General features: G+C 40.6%; 1 protein-coding gene across 1 annotated transcript in view; it reads left to right on the top strand.

The window, feature by feature from the left end:
• IQGAP1 (IQ motif containing GTPase activating protein 1) overlaps nucleotides 1-14,155 on the top strand; it is a 44,478-nt gene that overhangs the window by 22,493 nt on the left and 7,830 nt on the right. Inside the window, 15 exon segments of the mRNA XM_009697737.1 lie at nucleotides 226-393; nucleotides 708-850; nucleotides 1,176-1,346; nucleotides 2,465-2,548; nucleotides 2,646-2,717; nucleotides 2,808-2,877; nucleotides 3,311-3,519; nucleotides 4,537-4,692; nucleotides 4,851-5,014; nucleotides 6,168-6,392; nucleotides 8,681-8,821; nucleotides 8,911-8,995; nucleotides 11,230-11,462; nucleotides 12,256-12,388; nucleotides 12,735-12,837. Of these exon segments, the coding sequence (XP_009696039.1) occupies nucleotides 226-393; nucleotides 708-850; nucleotides 1,176-1,346; nucleotides 2,465-2,548; nucleotides 2,646-2,717; nucleotides 2,808-2,877; nucleotides 3,311-3,519; nucleotides 4,537-4,692; nucleotides 4,851-5,014; nucleotides 6,168-6,392; nucleotides 8,681-8,821; nucleotides 8,911-8,995; nucleotides 11,230-11,462; nucleotides 12,256-12,388; nucleotides 12,735-12,837 (2,157 nt within the window).

The raw sequence follows: 14,155 nt of genomic DNA, 5'->3' as shown, positions 1-14,155 counted from the left end.
TGTTTTTTGTGACATTATTTGGCCAGTGAATTCCTCTGTCAACTGGGAAAAAAAAAAAAAAAAGAAAAAAGAAAAAAAGGGGAGGAGGGGGGATAGGGAAAGTAGGGCAGAACTTCAACATGAACACACACCTACAGTTACCTTGCTCTGTTCTGTTGTTCTGTGTTTGCTGTGAGTCACTGAATCCCTGAATGCCAAGATAACCTCCTCCTTGTGTTATAAAAGTCTCCTTAGGAGTTCTGGCGATTAATGAAGCAGTAGACCATGGTGATGTTAGCCAGACCCTGAGTGCCTTGCGTTCACCGGATGTTGGACTATATGGAGTCACTCCAGAATGTGCTGAGACGTACCAGCGAGAGCTGTCAGAAGTCAAGAGAGGAAAAATGGCAGCAGGTAAACCTCGGGTAGCTAACTGTTAGTGAAATAAATTCAAGATTATTGCATGTGGAATCGGAATCAGAGGTAAAAAAGCCTCTGGGGAAAAGTCTTGTGTTACAGGTGGCAGTTGTGGATGCTTATGCTTTGTGATCCCGGGTTTAAAAAAAAAAAACTGAATAGTAGAATTTGTTGTGTTTAGGTAGTTCTTGTATAAGGTCACTGGGGAAGGAGCATTTGTGTATGTGGATTTCCTAGCTGTAACATTTGTATGCAGGAAAGATAAGACGCTTTGGTGTTCTTGAGACTTACACTGCAGTTTCTGCTCTTAGGGGGCAATGACAGTGAATGGGTGAAACACTGGGTGAGAGGAGGCTATCATTATTATCATAACCTGCGGACCAAAGAGGGAGGATGGGATGAACCAGCAGAATTTGTGCAAAATGACACACAGCTGTCACGGGAGGAGATACAGGTAGGGTAAATAACATATGCTCTTTCTCTGAAAAGTTGACGTTCCTGCCATTCCCATCCTTAATGCAGCTCTAAGAGAGAATGCCATAGTCACGTTAACAAGTTTGGTAACTCATTTATTTCACTGGGCATCATCAGATTGTGAGTGTCAAAACTCCTTGTCCCTTTCCAGAAAAAGTCGTCCTGTCAGTAAAAGGGTACAGCAACTTTGAAGTTGCCTTTCAATATTTCTTGTAAGCACAATACAGAAAGCTGATGAAACATTCTGTTTCTGGTATCTCCATTCTCTTTTTCTGTCTCTCCTTCCTACCACAACATTAATCCAGAGCACCATATCAGGAGTCACTGCAGCATACAACCGAGAGCAGTTGTGGCTGGCCAATGAGAACCTGATTATGAAACTTCAGGCTTGTTGTCGAGGATATCTTATTCGCCAGGAATTCAACTCAAGAATGAATTTTTTGAAGAAACAAGTCCCAGCAATCACTTGCATTCAGGTAATCATGTTTAAAACTTGTACTCTGCAATTGTTTTCTATACACAAGCTTATTGACAGTTTTTGTTCAATTCAAACATTTACAGCACACAATTGTCTTCACCTCATTTTGCAAATTATCTAAAGACATTTCCTTCTCCCAGAGAGTTCTGGTGTATTACTTACTTTTCTGTGTCATATATAATCAATAAAGTCTTCTCGGGCGGAATTGGAGAGAGGAAAACTTAATTGAGGAAGCTTTACCTATCATTTTATTATCAGATTCAGTGTTTTGGGAGTAAGACAATATGAAGTGAGCCATATGTCTTTCTGGTGATAACACCATGTTATGAATTACTACTGTGATTCCTCATGAACTGAAGAAAACCAGCATGGCTTTCAGTATTCCTGATTAGGGGTCATCTTCTCTTCAAATTTGTCCAGAGATTTGGAGGACTGAGGAACTGAAAGAGATGGTGGGATAATTCACCATGAGGTTGGGCACATTTACGGGAGAACAATGAAAAAATCTTTTTCTGGTGTTGTAACTGAAATGTGTGCAAATGAAATACATGCTTTGCACCCTATTACCACTTTATTATTTAAGCAGTATATGTGTGTTTGTTTCTGCCTAATAGCATGTGCTCTGTGTGTATATCTGAAAAAAAACCCACAACAAAACCTCCCAAACAGCTCCCAGCTCATTAAAATGACACTCTCTCCCTTTAAGTGTAGTCCAACCCCTTGCCTAATTTCTGTTCCAAGTAGCAGTAGCAGTGACTCTGCTCTGAAGACTTACAACGTTACATCACTGTCCTCACCAGCAGCAGCATCTAACACGTGATCCTCAAGAAGAACAGTTTCTGTTGAACTTGACTGTTTAACTATATCCTTGATCTCTAACTGTGCTTCAGAAGGCCTAGACTCTTCATGGGGTAATTTCAAGTCTGTCAGCGTTACAGTTGATGAAATAGTTAATGCTTCACACTGCATATCTCTTGATAAGATAAGCATGTATCCCTCACATTTTACTTAGCTAAAAGGAAGGTCAGAAGCTGAGGAGCAGAAAGAAGCTCAGATTTGTAATTACTTCTCTTTAATTAAAAAAGTGAAGTCAGTGTGCCTGTTTTCTGGTTTCAGTCCCAGTGGCGTGGATACAAGCAGAGGAAGGCATATCAAATCCGTTTGGATTACCTGCGAGCACAAAAGGACCAAGTAGTGAAGGTAGTGAAGGCTCCCTGCTGACTTTTTTGATAAACCTTTGGGTAGTGAACTTTGTAAGAAAGGTTTTTATCTGAGTATTTTGGTTACCCTTCTATAGATTCAATCAATGACCAGGATGTATCAAGCCAGAAGACGTTACAGAGATCGTCTGCAGTATTTCAGAAACCATGTAAGAGGCTATCTTGTTAAATGAATTCAGTACCTGACTTTTGTACTCTTTCCAGAATGAGGTCAAGTGCTTTTTTTTTTTTAATCCTAGATAAATGATGTTATAAAAATTCAAGCCTTTATCCGAGCAAACAAAGCACGAGAAGACTACAAAACCCTCAGTAAGTATTGCCAAGAGGATAAAACTGATGTGCCTCAAATCTCTTTGCAAGGGATGTTGCTAGTGTGATCTGTAACATCGAGACAGTTTTAAAGAGCAATTGGGATGAAGTTGGTAGGGCAGCGCAGAGAGTAGGTAGTTCTTGAGGCTGAAGGAAAACTTGATTCCAACTGTTGCTTTTGCTGCTGAAAAATAGAACTATAGCTTTGCAGTTAACTTTGGTGTGGACTACCCTAGGCGGATACTGACTTTGTTCTTTACTGTTTGCTTGTCTCATGATTTACTCAAAACAAGAAATTCAAAATGTCGGAATCCGTTTAGACATGGTGGTGCTAATTTTATTCTGGCTGCTCTTTGGTTTGCTGTTTAAACGTAGTTAAGGCATATGTTTACTTCTGTTTCCCATCCCCTGATGTTTTCTCGCCTATTTTTAGTTAATGCTAAAAACCCACCTATGGCTGTAGTTCGGAAATTTGTCCACTTGCTCGATCAGAGTGACCAAGATTTTCAGGAGGAACTTGAGCTAATGAAACTGCGCGAGGAAGTTGTAACCTTGATCCGATCCAATCAGCAACTGGAAAATGACCTCAATCTCATGGACATCAAAATTGGGCTGCTAGTGAAAAACAAAATTACATTGCAGGTAGGAAATGTGCTGATGGGAGACCAACTACAAATTGAACTGAGCCCAGTGGTAGTTAGCATGGAGAGCCTCCTGGCCTTGGATGTCAGTTGCTCAGGCTTAGCGGAAAACATTTCCCCAGACTTGCAGTTTTTACTCCCAGTATGTTCTTACTCCATTCCACTAATTTAGTATGTATCCCTGGAAACAAAACTGTAGGAGGAAAAGAAACAAGACCTGAAGCTAAAAAAGACAAACAAACACCAGACTATCTTGACCTAGTGAACGCAACAGATTGTGTGTTTGAAGGCTTTGAGAACTCTGTCTTGTTGCTCCTTTATGGTTTAAACAAGTGACATGCCACAAGCTTGCAGCAAGGGGGGTGATTTTGGAGGCAGGAGACAGACTTGTGCCACTTGATGTTTGTTGGTTAAAGGAGGCCCCTCTACCACTCGGCTGACATGATTAATTTCACAAAAAAAAAAAGCTCTTGCTGATACAGCATTGCCTTTTCTTCAAGCTGAAGTTCTGATCAGGTTTTCATTTAGTCCTGGATGGCATAACACTAGGCTCCTCCCAGTGTAAAATCTCAATTGGTGTAGTGAACTTAATCTCGGAAGGAGGCTGCAGCCTTTGGGATGGTGCCTGCAGCAAAAAGTGCCATTGCTGTTAGAGTATGTAGAGGTAGCAAGCTAGCTGAGTATGAAACAGGATTTTTAGGTTTTAAGCCCAATTTAAAAAGGAAAAAATTTTCAAGCATCTTCAGGATGCTACCAACTCTAATAGTAATTTCTGCCAACAGTAACTAACCCTTCTGGGGTTTCAGACAAATTCACGAAGTCGGGGACAAAGCAGAACATGTACTCCCAGTCAGAGAAATTGCTGCCATAGCAAGTAATGCTTCACTTTCATAGCCCGAGGCATCCCTTGACCCTGCCTTTCAATATACAAGAGAAGGGGGCTCTCAGATGCAACTGTTTTCCAATATTGCCTGTTATGAAATACTTGGTGGAATCAGTCCCTGTTTGTTCTTTCCAGGATGTTGTTTCTCATAGCAAAAAACTTACCAAGAAGAACAAGGAACAGCTCTCTGACATGATGATGCTGAACAAACAAAGGGGAGGCTTGAAAGCTTTGAGCAAAGAGAAGAGAGAGAAGCTGGAAGCCTATCAGCATCTGTTCTACTTACTTCAGGTAAGCAGCTTCTAACCCTGCTCAGTAACCTCTTGTCATAGAGGCTTATATGCCTGGTACAGTCTTTGCTTATGCACTGTAGTTTTGAACCACCATAGTTCTTAGGAACACTGGCCTGTGTGGACATGCCTACTAAGTAATTTTTCTTGTTGTTGTAGACTAACCCAACCTACTTGGCCAAGCTGATTTTTCAGATGCCTCAAAACAAATCCACAAAGTTCATGGATTCTGTCATCTTCACGCTGTATAACTATGCATCCAATCAAAGAGAGGAATACCTGTTGTTGCGGCTTTTCCAAACAGCATTGCAGGAAGAGATCAAGTATGTGGTAGCATACAGCACATTCTTGCTGTTGAATCAGTTGTGGCCATTTCTTGAATTGAGGCAGTTTTCATGTTATGTCTCATGCTAATATGCAGATAATGCTAACCTGTCCCTTCATTGTCCTTTTCCCATTTCATATCTGTTCTTAATGTAGTCTATAAAGGAAGAGTTGAGTATGCCCGTTTAGGATGAGGGCTTCTTACTTCAGACAAGATTTCACTGCTCAACATGGCAGCTACTTTTAATCTGATGCAAAGTCATCCTGAAATTCAGTCTAATCTCAGTTCTCCAGTGTCTGGTTATAAACACCTCCAACAAACTGCAAACTCAGGTTTTACAAGCCAGGGAGAGAGCTAACACTAAGCTGTCTGGATTTCCAGAAGCTGATGAGGAGGCTGAAACCAAGAGGCTTTATTGTTTGGCACTTCTATTTACTGTCAGTGTTAGGGACTCCTGGCTGTCCTCAGGCATGTTTTGTTTGATTGGTTGGGCCTTAGGAGCTTGGTGTTACCTGACTTCAGTTCGTTTCAATGCAGAGCTGCTGTGAAGAAGAATATGCAATAAAATTTTTTGCGGAACTACTCTTTAAGCAGTCTTTGGAGTGCTTTTTCAGCATGAAGATGGTATATGCCCTGAAACAAATAACTTCTAAAAGAGGATCCCCGCCCCCCCAAATTCATGCTTGGAGTAGTAGTCCAAGGAAATGTAGACACTTCTCTGCCACTGTATTTCACATAGCGGTATACTAGGAGTGGCCTTTGATTGCTTGTTTTCTTAAATACTGGAAGAAACCTACTGTTCTTTTTCTTCTCTACATAAAACATGCTCTGTTTCCTTTGTATTTTTGAATTTTGCTCTCAAATAGAATTTACAGTTGCATTTGCACTAATTGTCATTGAGGTGACTACTGGCAAGTTGCATTGGAATTCCCAAACAGAGGTCATAAGTTTCTTGCCTCATCTGTCTTGAGAAGTGTTCTGGTGTTGTTCTCATACAGTGTTGTAGTGTATTGCTGTATCGAGATTTTAGTACAAATCCATCATCTGTTTCGTGAGGGTGATGTTCTGTAACTGTTTTATGCTGAGGAGTGTATCTAAAGCTGACAGAATTATGCGTACCTCATATTTCATATAGATTCTTTCTTCTTCAGATCAAAAGTAGACCAAATACATGAAATTGTGACTGGGAACCCTACTGTTATTAAAATGGTGGTAAGTTTCAACCGTGGTGCCCGTGGTCAGAATGCCCTGAGACAGATCTTGGCACCAGTTGTGAAGGAAATCATCGATGACAAATCACTCAATATCAAAACTGATCCAGTGGATATTTACAAGTCTTGGGTTAACCAGATGGAGTCTCAGACCGGTGAGGCCAGGTATGGGAACTGTTACTACTGTGTTTTTCTAAACATTGCTTCGCTGCTTTGCGCTGCTTGGTTAATCATTCCAAGCCATGTTTGGCTTCACTGCATTCATCTATCCAACTGACACCGGCTTTTCCATCTCCTCAAGATGACTTTTATCCAAGAGTTCTAAAGATCGTGTTCTGGCAATGGTGCTGAGGGTATTGAAAGGGAATCTCATTAGGAGGTGGAAGAAGAAATGCTTTTTGATGTTTGCCTGTTTTGACTTGATAATTAGCTATGAGATGCCCTCTAACCTAAAAGAAACTGTGGTAAGAAAAAGTATTTGGGAATCAGTTCTGTATCAGTCTCCGTTCCTGTCGTATATAACCTGTGCAAACTTGGGTACTATTTGCAAGCCAACAAAACCTCTTTTGCTGGAGGAGAGGCATGATATTGCAGTTCATTTAGTCTGAACATCTTTCTAATTAATATCAGCCGCTGATGACAATTGGATTGTGCTAGATGGTTTTGTGTTATTCTGGTTTATTTTTCTTCCAGTGCATGTGATTTGCTAGAACTTGAGGTTTTTATTGTGTTCTATTGTGGCAGTGGTTTTTTTAACGCACTTTAAAAAAAAAAAAGCCATACAGATGAGTGAGTTTCCCCATTCAAAGCCATCTGCAGTCATATATCTTAGTGGCTCAATGTCTAGATGGAGATTGGTGACAAGTGGTGTCCCTCAGGGGTCCATACTGGGACCAGTGCTTTTTAATACCTTCATCAATGACAGAGACAGTGGGATCGAGTGCCCCCTCAGCAGGTTTGCAGATGATACCAAGCTGAGTGGTGTGGTTGACGCACCTGAGGGGCAGGATGCCATTCAGAGGGACCTGGACAAGCTTGAGAAGTGGGCCTGTGTGAACCTCATGAGCTTCAACAAGGTCAAGTTGCAGGGTCCTGCACCTGGGTGAGGGCAACCCCAGGTATCAGTACAGGCTGGGGGCTGATGTGATCGAGAACAGCCTTGTGGAGAAGGACTTGAGGGTACTGGTAGATGAAAAGCCGGACGTGAGCTGGCAATGTGCAATTGCAGCCCGGAAAGCCAACCGTACCCTGGGCTGCATCCAAAGCAGTGTGACCAGCAGGTCGAGGGAGGGGATTCTACCCCTCTTCCCCGCTCTGCTGAGACCCCCCCTGCAGTACTGCCTTCAGCTCTAGGGTCCTCAGCACAAGAAGGACATGGACCTGTTGGAGCGAGTCCAGAGGAGGCCACAAAGATGATCTGAGGGCTGGAGCACCTCTCCTGTGAAGACAGACTGATAGAGTTGGGGTTGTTCAGCCTGGAGAAGAAGAGTCTCCGGGGAGACCTTAGAGCAGCCTTCTTGTACCTAAAGGGGCCCACAGGAAGGATGGGGGCCTTTTTAGCAAGGCCTGTTGTGACAGGACAAGGGATAATGGGGTAATGGTTTTAAACTAAAGCAAGGTAGATTCAGGCTAGATCTAAGAAAGAAACTTTTCACAATGATGGTGGTGAAACACTGGCACAGGTTGCCTGGAGAGGTGGTAGATGCCCCGTACCTGGAAACATTCAAGGCCAGGCTGGACAGGGCTCTGAGCAACCTGATGGAGTTGAAGATGTCCCTGCTCATTGCAGGGGGGCTTGGACTGGATGACTCTTAAAGGTCCCTTCCAACCCAAAGCATTCTGTAATTCTATCTTGCCATACACCTGGTTCAAAATTCTGCACATGTTAAAAATGTAGGCAGAGGTGTGTGTTCAGGTCTTTCTCTTTACATGAGATTTAGGAGGCACTTTTACAAATTATCCACTTCATCTGTCTGACTTTCCTGGAATACTATGCAGTAACTTCAGCTGATGGAGAAAACATAACTGCTTATTTGGCACTGCTTCCTACCAAGAGCATGTTATATCGATTTTATGGCTACTGCTCTAGCTTCTGGCTTGCATCCAAGCTTTTATCATCTTAATATTCAAATGTGGATCTTGCTTCTACCAATTTATTTGCAGTCTAAAGTACCACTGTGTGTCACAGCGCTTTCTTGCATAGTGTGTGTGCTGTAAAAAAGATACAGTTTTGAGTTAGCTGGGCTTTTTTTTCTCACAGTGGTCATTGCAAGGGAGAGTAGAGGAAGTAAATGCAAGAAGCGTTCAGCTTCTCCAGTGTGGTTAATTGAAGGCAATGCATAGCTCTTGGCAGCCAAGTGAATATAGCCTTGTTTCTGTGTTGAGCTAGAAATTCTTGAAATGTGCTAGCTTGAGCAATACTCACCTTCACATGTTTTGACTCTTTCAAATAGCAAACTGCCATACGATGTTACACCTGAACAAGCTCTAAATCACGAAGAGGTGAGGACGCGCCTGGATGTGTCAATCAGAAACATGAGGACAGTGACAGACAAGTTCCTGTCTGCTATTGTTAGTTCAGTGGACAAAATCCCGTGAGTCTGGTGTACCACAGTATTATCCCTGAGAAGTTGGAGGGTTCATGTTTGCAGCAGTCTTATTTGCCCTTTTCTTTCTCTTGAAGTTACGGAATGCGTTTCATTGCCAAGGTACTAAAAGACTCCCTGCATGAGAAGTTTCCTGATGCTGGCGAGGATGAACTTCTGAAGGTGAGGATCTGAACACTTTTGTCAATAATTGTCAGCCAAATTGGCTGTGGTGAGCACATCTTTCTTCTCCTTTGTTGGGTGTATGTGTGGAGAGAGATGCATATAAACCTATATAAAGCTTATTTATTTACTTCTATGGATAGATAATGTTTCTCATTGGGCTTTTGATTGTTAGCTTCATATACATCACCTTAGATGCAATACATTGTTCAGAAGGAGGTATCCTGTTGCTTTTGCTTTGCTTTGAATATCTTGGGCATTTGGTCCTTTAGGTTTCTTGACTTGGGGTACTCATTGCTCCTAGAAAGTAAACCTTGGTTTTGCTGGTATGATCACAGCCAACTGCTCCTTTCTTAAAGAGACAATGTCAAGTTAAAAAGTCTGTATGCAAAATTCTGATATTCCTAACTCCCCTATCTGTAACACTCTAGGATATTTTGACAGCAACATGTGGAGAGTCACTTTCCATGATGTCTAGTCAGTTTTGTATTCTATGTTTTACTAGGTTTGGAGAACTAAAAGGATCCTAATAGTAGGCACTCTCAGATGAGTATAGCTTTTGGGGTTTTCATTGAAATTTATTTGGTTTTATGGCTTTTGGTAACTGTGAAGGCCTTTATGTCCATGAATGCTTAGCTTCTTAATAAAACAGTTTGGATCTTAGAATACTTGACAGCATCTCTTTAAACTTCTCTGCCTGTGCTTCATTACAAAATAATTACCAATCTGAATGCTGTTTTCTTCTCTCTTCTAGTTCTGTGCTTTCCCATTCTGAGACATCGATTCTTTATGTGCAGGTGAATTAATTTCTTCCATCTGTAAATTTAGGTGGAAAACTGTGGTTTTTACTAATCCTTGTGGAAACAATGCAACTATCCACATGAAAATCAAAACTGCAGTTGCATGCAATGACTACTTACAGATACTTTTTTTTTTTTGCCACCAAAGCTACCCATATAATATACTCTTCTCCTCTCCCTGCAAGTTTGAAAGTTAATAATACAGTTTCTTTCATGGATGTATGTTCATATTGCTGGTAGTAAACAGCTTTGACTGTTGTCATCCCATGACATAGTCTGTGAGAGTAAGCAGGGGCTTGCATGAAACAGTTGTCAAAAACATGACCTCACTAAAAGCAGGTAATAATTTCTGGGGCTGCTCAGCAACAGCTAGATTTTTTGCTCTCTGCTTTCAGCTGTTTGTTCAGACCCAAGTCTCTTCCATGCATTTAAGTCACATGGCAAGCAGGCAAAGCCAATATTCGCTGATGTGGCTGTCTGCAAATTTCTGTGAACCACCAGAAAATACTAGAGCATGTGGCATGAGAACTATTGCTTCACATCAGTGTGTTGAGTTAACTCCTTTTCAGTGGTGGAAAGACTGTCAAAATGTCACATACAGCTCAGAAGTACATTTGTGAGCATATGGATAATGTGATATCTTTATTTTTGGTTCCTTGAAGTTTATTCCTGCTTACGTTTGACTAGGTAAATTGGATTTTGAAGCTTCAAATGCCATTTGTGTTCTGTACTTCTGATTTTCTTACCTCTGGATTAAATGGTTTCTCAGTTATTCTTGCTAACTGGGAGTCTGTGCCTAAAAACGTTGCTGACTTATCAAAGAATTAGTCTGAAAGATAAAAGGGCTTTGGAGAAAGAATGGAAAGTAGTTTCTTCAGTTTAACTCCTTGGTGTGCCATGTTTCCTCACCATTTTTGCTTTGTTGGAGAAGGCAGCCGATTCTGCATGCTTCTCTAAGAATTAACTCTTGTTCGATATTGAAACTGCATTACTGGGTTCCTCTGTGCCATGATTGTTCTGCCCTCTGTTAGACTAATACAGTTACATTTAATTCTCCTGATAGATTGTCTCGTGCTCATGTGAGTAGTCCTTTGGTAACTTGTAATATCTCCTGTCCATACATTTTTATAAGTTAAATCTTTATGGATAGGAATGTCTGCTCCTGTATTGCCCTGTGACTACTGCTCAGTCTTCCTTCTTTGTGTTGACCATCCTATTGCGTCTTAATTATTTTTCCCCCCCCACACACACACTATAGGTCCTTTGGGCTAGTATGTGCTTGTATACAGCAGCACGGCAGAACCTTTATCTTGGAAGGGGTCTTTGACTTATGAGAAAATAATTTATCAAAACACAGAGTAGTTTGAATAAAATTCAGTTGGGTCCTATACCATTGTTTCTTGATGTGTTTCTTCTCTACTCAACTTTTCCCAGATTGTTGGCAACTTACTCTATTATCGCTACATGAATCCAGCCATTGTCGCACCAGATGCATTTGACATCATTGATCTTTCAGCTGGAGGTCAGCTGACCACAGATCAACGCAGAAACCTTGGCTCCATTGCAAAGATGTTGCAGCATGCTGCATCCAATAAGATGTTCATGGGAGACAATGCACACCTAAGCGTCATTAATGAATACCTATCGCAGTCACACCAGAAATTCAGGTACAAGACCTTAGCTCATTAAGTTGGGAAGTTTGGCAGAGGGTAACACTGCAAGTAAAAAGGGATGATAATAATTTTTAAATATGATAAATTCTATCTCTGTCAAATATGCAGTCTGTTGAAAATAAGATATTGTACTCCAGACTGCCATAAGCATCAGTGACGACGGCAGATAAAATGTGTACCTGGAATTTATGAACGATACATTGTATGTTAATGAGATAGCAAAGTCAAGTATTTTGACTTAGGAGTTTCCAGAATAAAGATTGCTTTTGCACATGTTTATTGTGATGCTTTGGATGTGGGCAACTAGAAGGGACGTACATCCTTCTGTGCCGTATGAACCCTGGCTCCACATGAAAACCGAGTGGTGTTCAGGAATAAAGCAGGTTGGCATTTAGCTGTCTGTATAGTTGAATTAAGCTTTTGTTCAGGAATCATCATCTTATACCTCTCATCTTTCGGAAGAAAGAAAAACAGAGATTGCTGGAAGCAAGGGGTGTTACTGCGGTGGAGGCAGGAGAATGTGTGAACAAGGTCACTGGAGCCATAGACTAGTCCTGTGACTGCTGAAAATGAACCAATGTCAACATGGCCAATATCAATAATTGAATTTATTAGGTTACTTCTGATGTGTTAAACTAAAGGTGACAAACTGTAGTGTGCCATAATGTACTATGGTTTAAAGAAGAGAGACTACGCTTGGGATTGTCATGGGGAGTTAATGTTCTTGATGCATTATGTGACTCTCAGACTCATACTGATTCTTTTTTTCTCCTCCTTTTTTTTGAAGACGTTTTTTTCAGGCTGCCTGTGAGGTTCCTGAATTGCAGGATAAATTTAATATTGATGAATATTCTGACTTGGTGACTGTCACTAAACCAGTTATTTATATTTCCATTGGTGAAATCATCAATACACACACTGTAAGTATACATTGGTCACAGTTGCTCCTTATAAGTAGTGCTTACAAAGAGATTGCTGCTTCTGGCTGAAATGCAAAGTTACCAAATGCAAGGCTGAAAGTTGTCTTTTGATTGTAGTGTGCAGAAGGTTGTCAGTTTATAGAATTAAGTAATTTATTTGTGGCTTCTCTAAGTTTCTTTTGAAAGTATTTGAGTATGTGATAATGGCACAGCTTTGAATGTTGATGCTTTGGAGTTCAGTGAAATAAGATCTTTTTCTAAAAGAGATCAGCTCAAAGTAATATAATTTTACTATATAGAAAATGATGTATGATTAACAACACAAATATTCTTTCTGTTCATCTAGTTGCTCTTAGACCATCAAGATGCAATTGCTCCTGAGCACAATGATCCAATTCATGAGCTGCTGGACGATCTCGGAGAGGTTCCTACAATTGAGTCCTTAATAGGTAGTTTAGTTTATTGTACATAAATATGTGATATTACTTTAAATTATTTGAAGTGCAGTAAAGGAACTATCTAAGGAATCATCACAGGTGGTTTGGGAGGATGTGCTCTAAAAAGCAGCAGCAGATTTGTTCCAGTGTATTCTCTCTGACTGCAGAATCTGTTACCCTGAAAAAAACAGTGGTTCTTTCTCTTCTCCTCCCCACGCCCCTCACCTCACCCCACTCCAGAAGTTCTAGAAGACAGACAGATATTTTGACATGTTTTCTTCATTCCATTACGCTGGAGCCATTTTGCTCTGTGTGTGTGTGTGTCCATCCTAGCTTGTTTGCAAAGATCTGTCCTCTGTTCTGGAGATCTGTATGGATTCTTTTCAGATGCGGTAGTAAATGTATTAAATGAGACGTGTTCCTGTAGAGATCTTTGGCATATGGACAAATAACTTTTTTCTTCTCCTTTAGTTTTTTTATATATGTTAAGAATTTTATCCTCTTTCTTCTGACTGGAGAAGGAAGGAACTGACTTTACTAATCTCTGAAAGTTTTCTAAAAACCTGAGTCACAGTTCACTGGTTCAGGATATAACAAACATGGGAAAGTTGCACAAGCCTCTTGAAGTCACTTGTTGAGAAAGGTTGGAATCTTTTAAAGGGATGATTGCTAGCACGTTTTCTTCTGAGCACTGGCAAAGAACAGAACATAAGAAGTGTTATCTGAGTGAACCTAGACCTTGAGTTTAACTAGAACGTACCCTCCTGTGTGCATTGTATCGATGTGGTTAATACATTAGTTTAAGCTTTCTGCAGCCCTTTAAAAAAGGGGGGTGGGAGGGGAAGCATCTTAACAACTGTTCTGATGAAAGTTCAGACACAATTACAGCAAGAAAATTTCCTTTTGACAGGATAGCTTACTTTGTTTAATAGAAGATTACAAGCTCAGTTACCAACAAGGGCTTTGCTTTTAGCTTGGAAAATTCATTCTAATGAGGACACAGACATAGAGGCATGGTCATATTTTTATTTATAAAGTATTTTTTTTGGCAGATCAGCTACTCTTCTCAGTAAAGAGTGAGATGCTGAGATACAGTATGGAATACGCATACATCTTTAGGGAATATGAACTAGTGATTTTGTGGTGCCTTTCTGGCCAGTGCATTCTCTAAGTTTTGTGAAGAAGTAGTCTGTAACATACTCAATATGATGTTTTTAAAAGTTGGTTTTGGCTTTTGAAGTGTCCTTTTGGTAGTATAGGAAACAGTGTAGTTTTTCTGTGGTCTGTTACGTAGGGAAAAAATTATAAAACTCTAGCAGTCAAGAATGTA

The sequence above is a fragment of the Cariama cristata genome, unplaced genomic scaffold, assembly GCF_000690535.1.
Source record: "Cariama cristata isolate BGI_N322 unplaced genomic scaffold, ASM69053v1 scaffold5973, whole genome shotgun sequence".
Taxonomy (NCBI): domain Eukaryota; kingdom Metazoa; phylum Chordata; class Aves; order Cariamiformes; family Cariamidae; genus Cariama; species Cariama cristata.
Note: the sequence above shows the minus strand (reverse complement) of the source record. Positions and strands in the feature narration are given on the sequence as shown.